Below are 17,337 nucleotides of genomic sequence, written 5' to 3'. Positions count from 1 at the left end.
CTCCAAAGCGTAGCTGTGTTCTATGGTGTCCAGGACCCACTGGTCCGAGGTGATGTGCACCCACTCCTTGTAGAATAACGCCCGCCGACCCCCAAGCCTGGGGACGACGGAGTGGGCGAGCCTGGCATCCTTGCGAGGATTTGGGAGAGGGGAGTCCCGTCCCGGGGGTGGAGCGTGCGGGCCGGCGCCCGCGAAAGGAACGCGACCAGGGACCTGGGAGCGGAGGGCCTGGAGCCCGTCGGTCTGTAGTTCCGGTAGAAGACCGGTATCTGTCCTCCGGCAGACGATGAACCGCATTTTACCCCAGGGGCTTGATGATTTGATCCAAATCCTCTCCGAAGAGGAACTTACCCCTGAAAGGCAGGGAGCCTAGACTCGACTTGGAGGACGTATCCGCCGCCCAGTTGCGAAGCCACAGCAAACGTCTGGCCGACACCACCGAAACCATGGAACGCGCCAGCACCCGAAACAGATCGTACGAGGCATCCGCCCCGTACGCCACCGTGGCTTCCATCCTATCCGACTGGGCGGCCTCCTCGGGAGGGAGGGCCTGGGACGTGAGAAGTTGCTGCACCCAGAGGAGGCTTGCCCGCTCGAAGACCTTTTTGAGGAAAACCTCCAACTTGCGATCCTGTGTATCCCGCAGGGCCGCGCCTCCCGTCACTGGGATCGTCGTCCTCTTCGTGACCGTCGACACCGCGGAGTCCACTTTTGGTACCCTAAAGAGGTCCAGAAAATCTTCCGGCAAGGGATACAACTTTTCCATGGCCCTTTCGACCTTCAGGGAAGCCGCTAGGACCGGATCCCCCGTCTTCGACGAGGTGACGACCGCAGGCGCTACAGGCGCGGGCGGATCCGGCGGCGGGTTGAGATCCAGCTCCTGGAGAATCAGCAGGATAAGGTCGTCCAGCTCTTCCCTCTGGCAGAGGCGAAGCGTGCGCGGATCATTCCCCTCCGGCGTGGAATCCGCCTGGTCCCAGTCCGTATCATCAGGGTCAGGAGCCCCCGGGTCTGGTGCCGCTCCCACCGGCCCCGGGAGGGGTCGGGCCCGGACCGGGGGGGGGGGGGGGTGTTTGGGGGCCCCCACGCCCGTCAGGACGGGGGGGGGGGGGGGCCTGAGAAGCAGTCGCCGTCCGAGGGACCTTAGCCGGGGGAGGCCCTGCCGGTGCGTCCAACCCCTGCAAATGTGCCTTGTGCAGAAGCAAAATAAATTCCGGGGAAAAAACCCCGGCCTGCCCGAGGAGGCCCCGGCCGAAGGAGGGGCCGTGGCACCCTGTCCCTGCGGACCCGGTTCCGGTACCAGGGTTGGGAGAGAAGCCGCTACCGCTTCCCTATCCTCCAGCGCTCCCTGAGACCCCTCAGGGCGCTGTGGATGCAAAATGGCCGCCGTTCCCGCCACGAATGGGGGAGGGGCCTGCCCACGCTGCCCGGGCAAACTGGAAAGGGAGGTGAAAATTGTCGAGGGACTGCGAGGTGCCCTCCCCCCCGGGGGGGCACCGAGCGCAAATGTCGTCCCGAGAAATGCGGGGCCCCGGCTCCCCGCAGGCTGAGCAGCGCGACGGCCGCGGCATGGGGATCGCGTGTGAAGAACAGCCTCAATCAAATCCTTCAGCCTCGGGGGGGGCCGCGAGAGAGCGCAAAACGGCGCCGCGGGGGGGCCCGATCGGCCTGCACTGCCCGCCGGAGGAAGCTCCAAGTGCCGCGGGGGGGCCTCCTGGCCACACAACCCCGGCGCCGCGGGGGGGCCCGATCGGCCTGCACTGCCCGCCGGAGGGAGCTCCAAGTGCCGCGGGGGGGCCTCCTGGCCGCACAACCCGCCGAAAACGGCCTGCCTGCCTGCCACAGCTGAGCAGCGCGACGGCCGCGGCATGGAGATCGCGTGTGAAGAACAGCCTCAATCAAATCCTTTAGCCTCGGGGGGGGCCGCGAGAGAGCGCAAAACGGCGCCGCGGGGGGGCCCGATCGGCCTGCACTGCCCGCCGGAGGAAGCTCCAAGTGCCGCGGGGGGGCCTCCTGGCCACACAACCCGCCGAAAACGGCCTGCCTGCCTGCCACAGCAGCCCCTGAGGAGCTGCAAAATGGCCGCCGGCAAGGAAATCAGCGCGGGGAGGTCGGCACCACCGACACCTGCGCGGCCCCGGAGGACTGGAGAGCTGCAAAAGAAAGAAACAACACAAAATGCAAACTTACCCTGTCCAAAACGCAGCACAGGCAAGAGAGAGGACACAGAGGGTAAGGGAAACCCAGCTCCCCAAAAGTGTAAACTTTTTCAGTTTTTTTTTTTTTTTTTTTTTTAAACACAACAACTTGATCCAAGCAAAAAACAAATAGGCAGAGGCCAAAGTCGAAAATCAGTAAGAAAAGCACAGGGAAAATCCTATCTCAATGGGAGAAACCCAGGATACCCTACTCGCATCTGCTGGAGTCAGAAGATACTGAACTCCTGCAGAGGGGGTAGTGGTATATAGGGTGACGCCCCCTCAAAGCTTGTGCTGACTCCATCTGCTGGATTGGGGACATAACCCACTGTCTGGACTGATCCAGGTACGTACAGGGAATGCTTAGACCTTCTTCTAGGTCGTGGAACTGTTGCAGCGGGGTCTCCTCCGGCGAAGCGGCCACAAAGAAGGGCTTGAGCGACTGAAGACACTCAAAGATACCGGGTGACATAAAAAACAGGTGCTATTGAATTTTGGCGTTCAGCATCCCCGCCTGGAACCCTCTTCTGCCGAAGTCATCTAGGTACTTAGAGTTGCGCCCTGGAAGAATGTTGGAATGGAGGTGTGATTTCTTAGCTCTCTTCATGGCCAATTCGACCACAACAGATGCGTGTGGTAGCTGAACCGTGCTATAGAATGAAGATTGCCTCATCCTGAACTTAAGGTCCGTCTTGCGAGAGGTTACTAGCCCCAAGAATGGGGACTCCCAAACCTTTGTCATAACCGCATCCAGCACAGCATGTGAAGGCAAGACAGTTGGCTCAGCTGGTGTTTCAAAGATTTTTAATATCCCCAAGACCCGTGCACGGGGGTCTGGTACTTTTCGTGTTTCAATGTTGAGTCTGGAGCCCACCTTCTCCATGAACTTTGAATGTGAGAGGTCCTCTGGAGGGGAAGCTGGTTTAGGTTATCCGTCCGATGGGTACCTTGTCAAAGAACCTGGTGATGTGGGAGGAGAGAGGGAGTGCCCTGGAGCCAGACTGCTGGATCGGGGGCACTTGTGGAGGCGAAGGTGTCCGCCCTGGGGGGAGGGGGGGAGAAGAGTCCTCCTGTGGAATAGGGAGAGACTTGCCACTCCCTTGATCCTCTACAGAGAAGAAGAACTGGGTTAGAGATCTGAGACATTGCCTGAGAAGCCAAGTTCCCTCGCCCATGGCCCGGTGACAATTCCTCTGCCGGAGGGTTCCTTGGCAGTAGTGCTGCCAGAAGGATGTCTGAGTCAAGGCCTCAGGGCTGGATTTTTACCCATTCTGCTTAAGCAGATCTCCTGTGGCATTTTCGGAAGGGCTCCTGCAGACGTGGTGCCGATCTCTTGTGCTTGGAGACTGAAGATAGGTCAAAGTAGATCTGGTCCGATGAGCAAGGGGAGCTCGTGGATCCCATGTCAGACGCCTGTTCATCATACAAGAAGACCAGATCCAAGTCAGGGAGGATGGCCCCCTGTGGTTCTCCAGCCGGGGCTGGACCCTTGGAAGATTTCGGATCCCAGTGACTTGCGGGTGCTTTTTGTGTCGAGCTGTGTGGCGCAGCTTGGGCCTGCGTCAGCGTTCTTGCCGATGAGTCGTGTTGAGTTGATTCCGACACCTTCCGATGACAGTGTGTCGAGCGCTGAATCCTCCTTGCACTTTGATTTCAACGCATACGTCAACGGTGCTTGAGATGCATGGTGCTTCGTAGCGGGAGACACATTGGGGCAGCTCGATGCATCAAGTGGTTGCATCGATGCTTCCATGCCGGATAATGCAGGGCACCGTGGCGGATATGTCGGTGCATCTACCGACGCCTTCTGCGCCAACTGGAAGCACTGTGGAGCAGGGGATTTGTCCCCCTGGCTGCACTGCTTATCCGGTGGTCCCACAGGAGGCTCTTTTGGACTTTTTGGGGTGGTCCAGATGAGGCCCCAGAGAGGAGTGGGCTAACAAGCGCTCCAAGCTGGGGGCATAATACCTTCCTGTAGTCGGGCGATCTTGGCAGCTCGTTGGTGCTGGCCCAGGGGGACATGCCGCCTGGTCATGGTCTGGGCTGAGCAACAAGGAACAGTAATTGTGCCCGTCTGTGGCAGACATTATCTTGCTGCACTGGCAGAATTTAAAGCCAGGCGGCCATGGCGGCATGTTTACGATCCTATCCTATCCTTTCCTTTTTTTTTTTTAAAACACGAAACTCTCTGAGGAAATAGAAGAAGCTCCACTTACAGCCTGCAACGTGGAAGAAACAGATTGAGGAGAAGATGGTGCCACGTGGGAAAGGACACGCAACCGCACATAGAGCAAAGCTCTGTCAGCTTGGTCAAGCTCCGCCCAGTTGTCCCGGAAGCATGTCCCCAGATAGCATGGCTAATTCAGCCTGCTTATCTGCAGGAAAAAAAAACTTATGAGCACAACTGTATATATACATACAAACACACACACACACATTATATATATATATATATATATATATGCAATCCACCAGCTGCCAACAGATACTAAGTCTGGAGGCTAAGCATATTATATATATTGGTGATGGTAAACAGACATGAATAAAGAAGATTAAAACATTTCACTAAAACAAGTTATTTTTTCCTCAGCAATCACAAGCAGAGGAAAGTGTTTCTGTACCCCACAAGAGCTCATTATGGAAACTACTCCCCCTCACAAAATGATCAGTGAAAATAAAGCTTTAGGAAAGCAACAAAAAATGTTTCTTCCCAGGGCTGCAGGATTCAGAAAATACAATACAGTAACTGAGAGGAGAAAAACCCCCCCCAAAACTCCAAAACATTTCGCCACAGCTGATCTTCGGGTCCGCTGTACTGAAATGTTTGGATTTTAGTCAAACTGCAGAAATATGCATTACCATGCATATATTATTATCAATTATTCCTTGTAAGACTGCCAAAAAATAAATCCCATAAGAGTACTCTCCATGCAAATGTTCAATTGCCAGGGAAAGCAGATCACCCGCCTAGGGTGGGAGACCTGGCTTCCAGCTGCAGGAAGGCGCACCCCCTTACCCGAGAGCTTGGAAGGCAGGAATGGAGCGCGCCCAGTGCATGGAGAGGAAGAGCAGCCGGGAAGCAGACTCGCAGATGTAATGAACGTTCAGGTACTCAGGCATAGGGGAAGGCATTGTCAGCTGCAGTGAAGTGGGGAAAAAGAAAGCACAGCGTTTAATGCGTCTCAGGCTTTGATTTAATACAACACAATTTTTCAAATGCAGTATCAAAACAGTAGAGAGGATATGGGGATGAACAGAAAGCAGAAGGGCTTTCTTCTTCATGGGAGAGGAAGAAGGGTTAAAAATGCTTTCTGAAAGTGCACAAAAGCTTCTGTTCTTATGGTTGCCCAGGGCAATGAAACGGAAGGAAAACAGAATTGTTTGCTCTAGGCCCGACTTGAGTGATTATCCCTAAATTCATGATCAGAGAAACTGGGACAAGAGCATCGAATCACATAGAGATTTTGTTTTAGATCAGGGGTTGCCGACACCCATCTGAGGTCCTCGAACAGATCTAGTTTTTTTTTAGAAAAATTAAAGATATGCAGATTTAGCAGAGTTATTAGCATCTGTGTATGCAAATATACCTGCCAAATATTTCTTTGGGGACATCTGAAAGCCAGTGCTGTCAACGGCCCTTGCTGCGAACCCCCGTTTTAGAAGGTTTCATAGAAAGCAATTACACCCCAAGAAACAGGACCTTCTCACGCCATTTCCAATTTAGTTAAAAAAAAAAAAAAAAACCCAAAACCGGCGTACGTTCCCCGCTGCATTGCAGATGACTGGAATAAATGGTTACAAAAGTGACCACAGTTAGCCAGATCACTAGTGTTAAAGGTAAATCTTGCCATAGAGAGTTTTAAAATAATTTACAGCACTTTGAATGTGTGATTGAACTGTTAGAACCTCCTGCCTGAGAAGAAAGGGCAAAGATTAGGCAACGCAGCTCTTTTGTTCTAAAGAGTTTCCTTGTCACACCTGCATACAAGCACGAGTCCAAAGCCCTGTATGTACATAACAGAACTGCCAATTACAACTGGATGCTAAAACTTGTGTACTATGTAGCAAAGCCTTTGGTGAACACCACTAGAAGAGCTATTGTGATAAGATGCAATTATATCATATCTCTAAAATGCAGAGACTAATGTATAACACAATTTAGTATAAATCAGACTGTCAGAGAAATTATTGGACAAAAATTGGAATACCAGTATTCCCTTTTGCTCTTGGAGTATACATAAAGCTGAATCTCTATGCATACCGATGTGGATGCTAAAATTCCTATTACAGTTATAACTTGTGATAGAGAGTGGAGAAGAGCAAGTGAAGCACTTTTTGATGTGTCACACAGTACATCGTCGTTCTTGTTCTCTAGAATTGCTATGCAAGATTCTATAGCATTTATGCTTATATTTTTGCTAGACAGACACCACAGAGGGGAAGATGCTAGATAAAATTGCTGTATAAGCTAGAAAGTATTAGGCCACAGTATTATAGAGTTATGTGTAGAACAAACCAAGGCCATTTGGCACTTTAGCTTAATTGCAGACTCATAGATAGCATTTGCATACAAAGCAAGAACAAAATTTACATACAACTATTTGGATTGTTTATAATAAATGCCACTCATAGAAATATTTTACAATTGTGTAACCCAGTTATTGGAGTTGGAAATGTACGAAGGGTAAACCCTTTATAATGACTTATTAACATCTGAGAGAGTTTTTCCTACTGATGTCTTGCATGGCACTTTCTCTCTCTCTCCATATTGTATGCCTTATATTAATTGTAGCATTTAATAAAAATGATTTTTTTCTCCACAGCTGTTGGCTCTAAGCATTTGTTTGATCCACAACAACACTCCAAGGGCAAACTAATATATTATAAGGTTAATTTTGTAATCACGAAGTGTTTTAATTCTGAGTTTATTACACTGATGTGGGACAGTTTCAAGCATCCTTAACATTGGAGAAACCTTGTATTTAGCTGCTTGTGCTGCCAAGTTATCCTCAGCCTGGCTATTTATTTTGCAGGGCACACAGAATAGCTAAACACTGATTAAAAACACACAATGGCAACACAAAATATTAAATATATCATTAAACCATCATATGTAGTCTTAGTCTTAAGATCTACTGTATTTTAAATGAAGGAAAAGTGTGCTTTTTTCTCATAGTGCATCCATGTCATTTCAGATAAAATAGCTTTGATCCTTTTCAAGTGAAAAGATGTCAAGGTGCTTGATCAATGCTGTTTAGAGAACTAACCTGTCACCCTGCCATATTTATCCCATTAAAAGATGTTAGGAGAAAGATTAGAAGTTGCTGTGTTGTGAAATTACCTTGGTGACGACAATGATTTTGAATAGCTTTCAGATAAAGTTTGAGGCGTTTTACAGTTAATTGGTGGTTACAGTTCTCTGTGTATGAAGGAAATCAATGAGGTACTTCTTAGCTGAATGTCTGTCATGTATAATGATAGTAAGATACTGCACAGACTCCTTGATTTAAACATCTATGGTAAATTACATTAAAAAAAAAATTTCTAAAAAAATGCTACTGCACTTCAGTCAATCTGAGAAGTTTTTAAACAGAAATAGGAGCTCGAGACAGATGTCAAAACTTCACACCACAGATACACACAAAAAAACCCTCCAAAAAACCCAAAGACCCCAGTGCAATACCCTGAATGCTATGTGAGTATCACTGAGCAGAGGCCCCGCGATCTCCACGATGTTCATGCTTTGATCTCCGCCGAGAAGGTGCAGGCTAGCCTCCATGCTCTCTGCGGAATTCTGACACAAGCCGCCCTCCGTGGGATTTAGTGCTTTGGTGAGAGTATCAAATGCCCTGCGGTGAAGGAAGAGAAGTAACAAGTGTAACCAAAACAGGAGAGAATCTGTTCAAATCCCCCCACCCAAACAAAGTACAGCCTGCACCAAGAATACACGTGCAGATTTGTGCACGAGTTTCTGGACGCTAGCTTTAAAAATGTGTGAAATAAAACCACCATTTAAAAAATAAATAAATCAGCAATTCACAGTCCTTTCAGAGGAAAGTATAAATCGGGGTAAAGAGAATCAACCGATCCAATGCATGAGCAGAAGACATTTAAGCAGGGTGAGAAGTGGAAGGTACTCCTGCAGTCTTGGTGTGTAAAACAATGTCTCTGAATACATGGAGTGCACACAGACCACAATCTTTCAGAAACCTTCTCAGTTCTCTGTGTAGTTAGCTCACTACTGTCTTTCTGCTTGATGCAATGCTCTACTGGGAGATGTAACCCAAACCTAAATGCTGAGCTGAATCCCCAGCAATCAACCACTACACCACTTAACCGTAGAGAATATTGAAAATCTGTTCTTTTTACCCACCTTCCTTGTCACAAATAGGAAGTGCACACAAATGATGTGGCAAAGCAAGCAGAACACCTTAGCATAAGCCAGAAGTCAGGAAGAACGATTCCAGGTCACTGTTTTTCACCTGTGTACATCAGGCGTACTAGCTTAAACGTTTTACGATGAGCAGTGGTAATCCGTGGTCTTAGTGGGACAGAGTGTGCTCTGGTGCTCACTGCAAACAGGAGGAGGTTTTTGCTTTACTTGTTCCAAATAGAGACCTAAATCTCTGCGGAACAGGGAGATCAATTTTCAAAAAAGGAACATCTGTTGGTAAAGTAATGCTTTACCCACAAAAATGGCCCTTTAGAAAACTGTGCAAGTGGTAACGTTCATATAATCACACAGACACATGGTATTGTAGAATATCCTGAAGGAAAAAATACCAGAGGCCTCAAAATGAATTAAGGCTCTGAAGAAAGAAGAAGAAGCTATGGTGAACTATGGCCTAGTTCTGCAAAGCAACATATGAACTATGGCCTAGTTTTGCAAAGCAAAACACACATTAGCAGAATCCAGGTGAAACGTCAACAAGTGAAGTCACAGGATGAGCATAAGATAAGAAGATGACAGGTCTGAGAAAGGGTATCTGTGAAGATAACAGATCTGAAAAAGGGTATCTGTGAAGAAAGTTTGTACATATGAAGTAAGATAAGATCAAACAGGAACAAAGAACAGCTGTATTTGCAGCGAGGTTAACTGAAATCTTGTGGTTTGGAGTAAATAGTAGTTATCAATTAGCTTATTGAAAATGTATATAAAAAGAGTTTGCAAAAAGGAAAAATTAAGCAAATGTTCCAGACCATAGATGTGCTATGTACATTGTTGTAAGTATACCTTTGCTTCCTGCGTATACCATTGCTTATACTCAGTATAATAAATATATTATTGTGTGATTTAAGACTTGGTCAGAGTTGTTTATTTGCAAACAATCAGAGTTGTTATTACAAACAATTGGTGGAGAATGCGGGCATTTGTCACATGTTTGCGGAAGCAACTCTGATTATTTCTTGGGAAGAGTAGAAGATTTACGTTCTCCTGGTGTGATCCCCTAGGGCCCAGCTTGATCAACTGGTCCAGGAGTGATCGGTAATTAAAGCCAGGAGTCCTGTGTAAATCATGGTGATAGTTTTGAGAAAAGGCGCCTGAGGTTTTAACGCTGCAGCAATTGTTGTTTTTCTTGTATTTACTGTGTGGGTTGATATTAGCGTGTATATATTTTGTGTTCTTATTTTGTTTTGGTTACTATATACAGTTATATGTGCGTAGCCTAAGTACACGACAGTTTAAAATGATTAACACACACCCAACCCCTAAAAGGGTCCCAGAAGGACAATTAGGAAAACCTAGCACGGTACGTACATTATATGTTAACAGTGATGATACATGTACGGCTGTCCAGCATGTAATTAATTTATTTCCATTTGAAAAAGACCTTATTAAGAAAACGAATGACAAATGGGGTAAATACTCTGCTAAAGATTCCTTTTCCTGGCCTATGGAAGGATCTTTGAAACTTAGTCATTTATTGCCATTGTTAACATTCCTACAAGATAATAAAAAGAAAAATAGTCTAAAGAAACACCTGCATGTCTGGAATTTATTTTCAGTGACAGGTGACTTATATACAGCTGATAAAGAAATAAAAAAGAAAAATAAGGTTATAGGTGAGATAGGATCAAAAACCCTAAATCCGCCCCCATATGTGACTACATGTCCCCTGCTGGAAGACAGTGATCAAGAAATTTTAATGCCTATACCAGCAGGCTATGGTCCGTTGAAAGGTCCTGTACAAAAGCCTAAACCCTTATATCCGGACTTAGAACAAGCAGCTAAATTTGAACGGGAAGCTGCTGAGCTTTTCCCTGGAACAGATAACTTTAAAATTAAGGGATTAGTGCACCTGACACCTGCCGATGGCAAGGACTGTCAGCAATTACGGGTTAATGTGTTATCAGAAACCCCACAGAGTCGGTCAACAGAAACGGCTCAAGGGTCATCCTTGACACCAGAGATGATTAAAGAAAGGATTAAAACGAATGAGGAAGGTTCATATGGGGCTCCATGGTGGACCACTGTTAAGACAGAATTAGGCAATGCAAATATAAACACTCCTTGCCACCCGGAAGGGCCAGTAACTGAAGCACAGCTTTCAGAAATAAGGGAATTAGTCAACAAATATTGCAAGGAGTCAGAAGATTTGGAATTTATCCAAAAAGGTTTAGACATATGGTTAAAATGTATACAAGATTTAAACTCGCCACCTGCTAAGGGAGTAAGAAACAAGAAAGATAATGTGGAATTGAAAGAATTTCCTATCTTCTTAAGAGATAATGGGCAACAGCCACCCATTGCAGCTTATAAACCATATACACCAGTAGATATTAGTACGATTATACAAAAATTGCCTAGTATACATAAAGGAGCAAGGCTCTGGCTCGAGGCAATAGATACTAATACGGCCGGAACACATTTAGCCATAGGGGATTTTAAGGCGCTATGTGCAGCTTCCGGCATTAGTTTACCACAACTCTCAGCAGTAAGCGCACGTCCAAGGCTTCTCACCCATATTGCCGACGGAATTCCTTTCCAAGGCCAAGATAGGATAGATTTGGTAAATGCTTTAAATGTCCTGTATCCTACAAGCATAGATTTTACGGCCATCACTGCAACCAAATGGGATGGCTTAACTGATTTTGCAATGCACTTGACAAAATGTATGGACATGTATAAGGCACAAACTGGGCAGGATGCTGATATACAGCCAAACATCCCTGTATTTTTACATTTATTCTATGCTACTTTGCCTGCAAATATGCAGACTAATTTGAATAATGTTGTGGCACTTTCAACAAAAACATGGCCAGAGGTGAGAAACACTTTAATGCATTTCGCCTCAGTGCATTGCAAAATGATAAGAACTTCTAATAAAGAGCAACAGAAAATGGCTAGCAAATTAATGACATTACAGATAGCGGACTTAGAAGAGAAAAAGAATATGAAAACACAAAGAAATCAGGATACAGTAAACCTACAAGGCAGTGATATACAGGATTGTTATGTGATACAGGGTCCTCCGCGTACCCCGTATGAAGGAATATATCAGGGAACATATCCCTCCTATATCCCCCGAGGTCGAGGGATGAGAAGGGGAAGGGGAGGAAGAGGTTTTGCACAAGGGATAATGAATAGACCGTCCCCTGATAGAAGAGCTCATGTGCAGTGCTGGAATTGCCAGTCATTTGGACACTATGCAACTGAATGCAGGCGATCAGGAGTCCCTGATCAACAAACATTTTTACAGACACCGCCGCCGCTTAACCAAACATTACAGACACCGCCGCCGCTTAACCAAACATTGCAGACATCGCCGTTATCAGCACCAGCTCAGTTACAGGCTGGCCAACAGCCCTCACAATTCCCTGTGTGGGACCAAGGTAATTATTGACAGACTGCAGGGAATAGAGGAATGATCCAGGGAGATACTGTATTCTTACATAATTCAGAGCCATTTATTCAACTATTAGTAGGTCCTCAGCAGGTTCCAATGCAATTTTTGATTGATACAGGCGCTACATCATCTGTTATTTGTGTTAAACCAAGCGCTGTAAAAAGATCCATTGAAACAAACACCACTATTGGCTTTGATGGCAAGCCCAGTAAAAAACATTTAACTGAATTAACCCCAGTAGTAATTAACACTACACAAGGTAAAAGAGAAGCTTCAGTTAAATTCTTAATTGCTGAGCATTGCCCTGTAAATTTACTAGGACGAGACTTACTTACTCAATTTGGATTAACTCTCACCTTTAAAATCCCAGCATCTAAGAGCCTCCTTTCCTTACTCACTTCAATAGGAAGTGAGGAGGAGAATGAAATCCCAGATGAATGGAAATGGGATCAACTACCTTTAGATTTGTGGAGCACTGAAGAGTCTCCTTATGGTAGGGCAAAAACAGCTCCAGCTTATCGAATTAAAACAGTACCATTTGAGCTGGGACCAAATGTGAGCCCTTATCCAGTAAAAGAAAAATTAATGGAACCTACTATGAAACATATTGCTAGATTGTTAAAACATGGTATTATTGAAGAATCACAGTCACCCTATAATACTCCTTTGTTCCCTGTGCCAAAAGGAGAAAATGATGTCAGAATTGTTCATGATTTACGTGCATTGAATGATATAGTGATTCCACAATATCCAGTATGTGCTAATCCTCTGACATTATTACAAACACAGCCCATATATAAGTTCAACTCTGTCATTGATTTATCTAATGCATTCTTTGCAATTCCTTTACATACTGCTTCTCGTGATTTAACATCTTTTGTATTAGGCACAAAAGCTTATCGGTGGGCACGGATGCCCCAAGGCTTTACAGATAGCCCGACTGTATTTTCAAAACAATTAAACAAGGATCTAGAGCATTTCAGAAGTGTTTTACCTAAATCAGTATCTTTATTTACATATGTTGATGACATATTGCTTTCTGCTGAAACTAAAATAGAATGTTGTGAATGGACATTTAAATTATTACAAAGGCTTGGTGAGGCAGGATATAAATGTAATCAACAGAAATGTGTATTAGCTAAGACTCAAGTAAATTTTCTAGGTCAAATAATATCCTCAGCTACTAAACACATAACAAAGGACCTATTGTTAGAACTACAGAAACAGGAGTTTCCCCAGAATTTAAAGCAATTACGAGGTTTATTGGGAACTTTTAATTACTGTCGACAATGGATACCAAGTTATTCAGCGCGCATTTCTCCTCTACTGAGGCATTTACAGGTACCGGCTGGTACTGGGTCTTATGCGCCAATAAAATTGACTGAAGATGACGAAATGGTAATACAAGATGTATTACAGACTTTACTACAGGCTGAACCCTTAGGTACTGTAGACCCCAGGCTGAAAGTGCATATATGGGTCCGAGACATGGGAAACACATGGGCTGCTTTTGTAAATCAAGAAGATACACCGAAACAAGCAGTGGCATTTCTATCTGGATCCTATAGTCCAGTGGAAATGGCTCTACCTGAAATTCCAAAGTTATTAACTGCTATTGTCGCCGCTATTGGTAAATGGCGAGCTATGATGCCATATAGCTCGTTAATTTTACACTGTGCTCATTCAATACATCATTTGCTAACGACTAGTCAGGCTGCATTGACAGCAACCAGATTTGGTAAATATCAAACAATATTGACTGGCCAAGATATAGTAACAGCACCTCTCACGAAAGCTCAGAATAAGTTACTAGATTGTTTTTTCCTAGTAATGTACAGAGACAAATTGAAAGAAAAGATATCCCGGATCTTTTACTGACCCAGTTTGATCCCCTTGACAAGGGACTAATATGGTTTACAGATGGGGCACAGAAAGACCAGCAAGCAGCGTTTGCAGCATTAAGTGTTACACCCAGTTTAGATATTATTACCAAAATACAGTATCAAACAGAGAAAGGTGTAACAGCACAAGAAGCTGAACTCCTTGCTGTAATAGCAGCTTTGAAATCTTCAGGAATAAAAGAGCACTGCACGATCTATACTGATAGTTCATATGTAGTTAGTTCTCTACAATACCATTTATTGAAATGGAAAAGAAGGGGAATGATTACTGCCACGGGTCAGCCCTTACAACATATCAACAACTGGAAACAAATATTGAATTTATTATCGAAAAGGGAAGGGGTTGGTTCTAAAACTGCTATAGTATGGACGCCAGCACATACTGGACATATGAGCTTTGAGGCACAAGGAAATGACCTAGCAGATAAAGCTGCTACAGAAGTGCTTACCGTGAAACTAATGACTATGCAAACACGGTTTAGCTCAGAATTAATGCATACTCCATATCCCATGCCACTTGACATACTCCATGAACAACCTAGTGGTGAGGAATTACAGAAATGGGTGACAATTGGATGTTATAAAAAAGGGAAAGAATGGCTCCACCCTAATGGAAAAAAATGTTTGACAACATCAGAAGTGTTGCGATACTTCTTGGCATGGCATGCAACCATGCATCTGTCTGCCACTGCACTATTAGCAGGCATACAAAGTAATCATTGGAACCAGAATCTTTATGCTTTAGCTGTACAGATAATTCATAACTGTTTAGTCTGTTCTACTCATATAGCTCGTCGAGGCCCAGCTGTGAGTCCTGGGAACTTGCCTATCCCCCAGGGACCAGGTTTGGAATGGCACATTGATTACACTGATATGATTGAAGCAGTTAAAGGAAAACGGTATGTATTGGTATGGGTGGATAGCTTTTCACATTGGATAGAAGCTTTCCCATGTACAAAAGAAACAGCTCATGTAGTTATTGATACCTTTTTACATAGAATTTTACCAGCCCATGGATGTCCAATCAAAATTGTATCTGATAATGGGACACACTTTAATAATCAAATTATGAATGAATTACAAGAGATCTGTAATATTATCCATCGACGTGTGTCAGTCTATAAGCCAACCTCGAATGGTTTGGTAGAACGATATAACGGAATATTGAAAACAAAATTGAGGGTATTGCTAGCAGCATTAAATAAAAACAAAACAAACAAATTATATACCTGGTTGGATGTATTACCATTGGCCTTAATGAATATACGGAATACACCAGGTACAATCCATGAGATTACTCCATTTCAATTACAGACAGGACGGATTATGAATCCGGTGAGAATAAGACAAACTGATACTCAAGTAGAGTATTGGAAAAAAGTTCAGCCCCTAGTAGCCATGGCAGCAGATCTCATACAGACTGAATCGAAAAAGGTTCCTAAACAATCTTTTTGCGCTTCCTTTTCAGTAGGTGATCAAGTACTACGAAAGAATTACACCCACAAGACTTGGAAGGATCCGATATACGTTGGACCTTTCACTATCACAGACCTCAGCCATACTGCTGCTAAACTATCTGAACATTCCACTTGGGTACATTTGTCGGATATACGGACATTTAATCCGATACTATAATTGGACTGTTGCATTATCTTTTCTCTCTGAAGTAGACTGACGACTGCAGGAAAAGAAAATGTTATGTTTACTAACCTGTTTATATGTACTAACGTATACATGGCCACTTGTTACTTCTTTCCCTCTCCAACAGGCCCCTGTCTCAGGTTTAACAAATTTGTGGGTACAGACAATACAAGAATTAGTAAAGACTCTTCCAGCAGATGTTACTGATTGTATCGTCTGTACTCCACATCAAAAAGCCCATTCACATGTCCCAGCCATTTCCTTTCCAGTTCCATTACACCATATTTTAGGATTTAAAGATAATGGACAACACAATATGACCATAGATCCATTAGCAGGACAAACATGGACACAATATTTGGGTAATGCCAAACCTCCCCCACTTACAGCTGATTTACCAAAAAATGGTTTTCTTTGCCTTAGTAATGTTACTTCCCCGAACCCTATTCCTTGCAACTATACTTACTCCACATACAATACAACATGGATTATTCGTAAGGGAACCATCTTACCCAGCACTCCTTTCACTGACATTGTAATAAGCTGTAATTGCACATTTTCACATATTACTGCATCTCCTCCACCAGGTTGCCTCCCATGTATAGCAAATCTGTCCAAGATTGTACATGTAGCCACCGACACCCAATATATACGCACTTTCAATTCCACATACACTGTCTGTCCACGTCTGTGTGACCTCTTCAACATAGCAGACAATAACTGTTCATCTGAAAATGACTTATCTTTGGTTCCTTGTAGTGTATTAGGAAAATATAAATCTCCTTTTGTTTATGGCCCTTATGACAATAGCAATGATACCGTAATACAAAACTTTGCAAATCTTTATGTTGGACATTATTGGTTGTGTGATGGAATAGTCTTCCTCAAACTCCCTACATACTATGAATTTTGTGTGTTAGTTACATTTAACTATTTTTCTCGAATTATTCCATTAAATCACCCTATGCATACCCGCTCCCGAAGGAGTGTTCCCTCAGCTGTCCCTGAAGATCAAGCAATCCAACTCTCATTGGATTATATTAATTCCACCTACCCTTTAACTAAAACTAGATTAGATGCATTAAGCTATACCTCATGGTTACCATTTGCCCAACCTGCAGTTGCAGCTGAATTGGGAATGGCCATTCGGCGACTACAATCTGTTCTCCATGTAGTCACGCATGAATTAGAAATCGCCCTTAAAGCCCTTCAAGACACGGTAGATGAATTAACTACTGTTTCTACATATAATCGACATGGTCTGGACTATATATTGGCTGCCCAAGGCGGATTGTGTACAGTACTTAATAGCTCTGAATGTTGTACAGTAGTGGTTAATCGCTCTCATATAGTTTACAACGCAATGCAAAAGATACAAGAACTGGCTAGACTTCAAGTTAGCGATTTTGAGGGAGGAATCTCAGTAACTTGGTGGGATTCCATAACCTCCTGGTTTTCTAACTTATCTAGTCATTTGAAGGGGATAGTAGGAGTTTTTCTTGGATTACTAGTTTTAGGTATAATGTTATGTTTTTGTATTCCATGTATTTGTTCAGTATTACAATATTGTCGACCAAAGATGCTAACACCAAAACCAGTAACCAATATGATAGCGTATAGTAATATAAACTTGAGAACTACTAGAATGGTCCAAACCACAATCAGTACAGATGATAGCTGGGAAACGGAAAGTGAGAGCAGTTAAAAAAGGGAGGTCCTAGGGAGGTGTCCACAGATACAAAGAAGAAA

The 17,337-nt window shown here is 44.4% G+C and overlaps 1 protein-coding gene across 7 annotated transcripts in view; it reads right to left on the bottom strand.

Moving 5' to 3' along the window:
* Positions 1-17,337, bottom strand: part of NR2C1 (nuclear receptor subfamily 2 group C member 1) — a 110,090-nt gene that overhangs the window by 34,523 nt on the left and 58,230 nt on the right. For all 7 annotated transcript variants that reach the window (XM_029601600.1, XM_029601603.1, XM_029601602.1 and 4 more), the window contains exons 9-10: positions 7,882-8,047; positions 5,215-5,336 (exon numbers count right to left, since the gene is read on the bottom strand). In XM_029601600.1, the coding sequence (XP_029457460.1) occupies positions 5,215-5,336; positions 7,882-8,047 (288 nt within the window). The remainder of the gene's footprint in view (positions 1-5,214; positions 5,337-7,881; positions 8,048-17,337) is intronic.

Source organism: Rhinatrema bivittatum, chromosome 4, assembly GCF_901001135.1.
Source record: "Rhinatrema bivittatum chromosome 4, aRhiBiv1.1, whole genome shotgun sequence".
Lineage (NCBI taxonomy): Eukaryota > Metazoa > Chordata > Amphibia > Gymnophiona > Rhinatrematidae > Rhinatrema > Rhinatrema bivittatum.
This window is presented reverse-complemented; position numbering and strand designations above follow the sequence as displayed.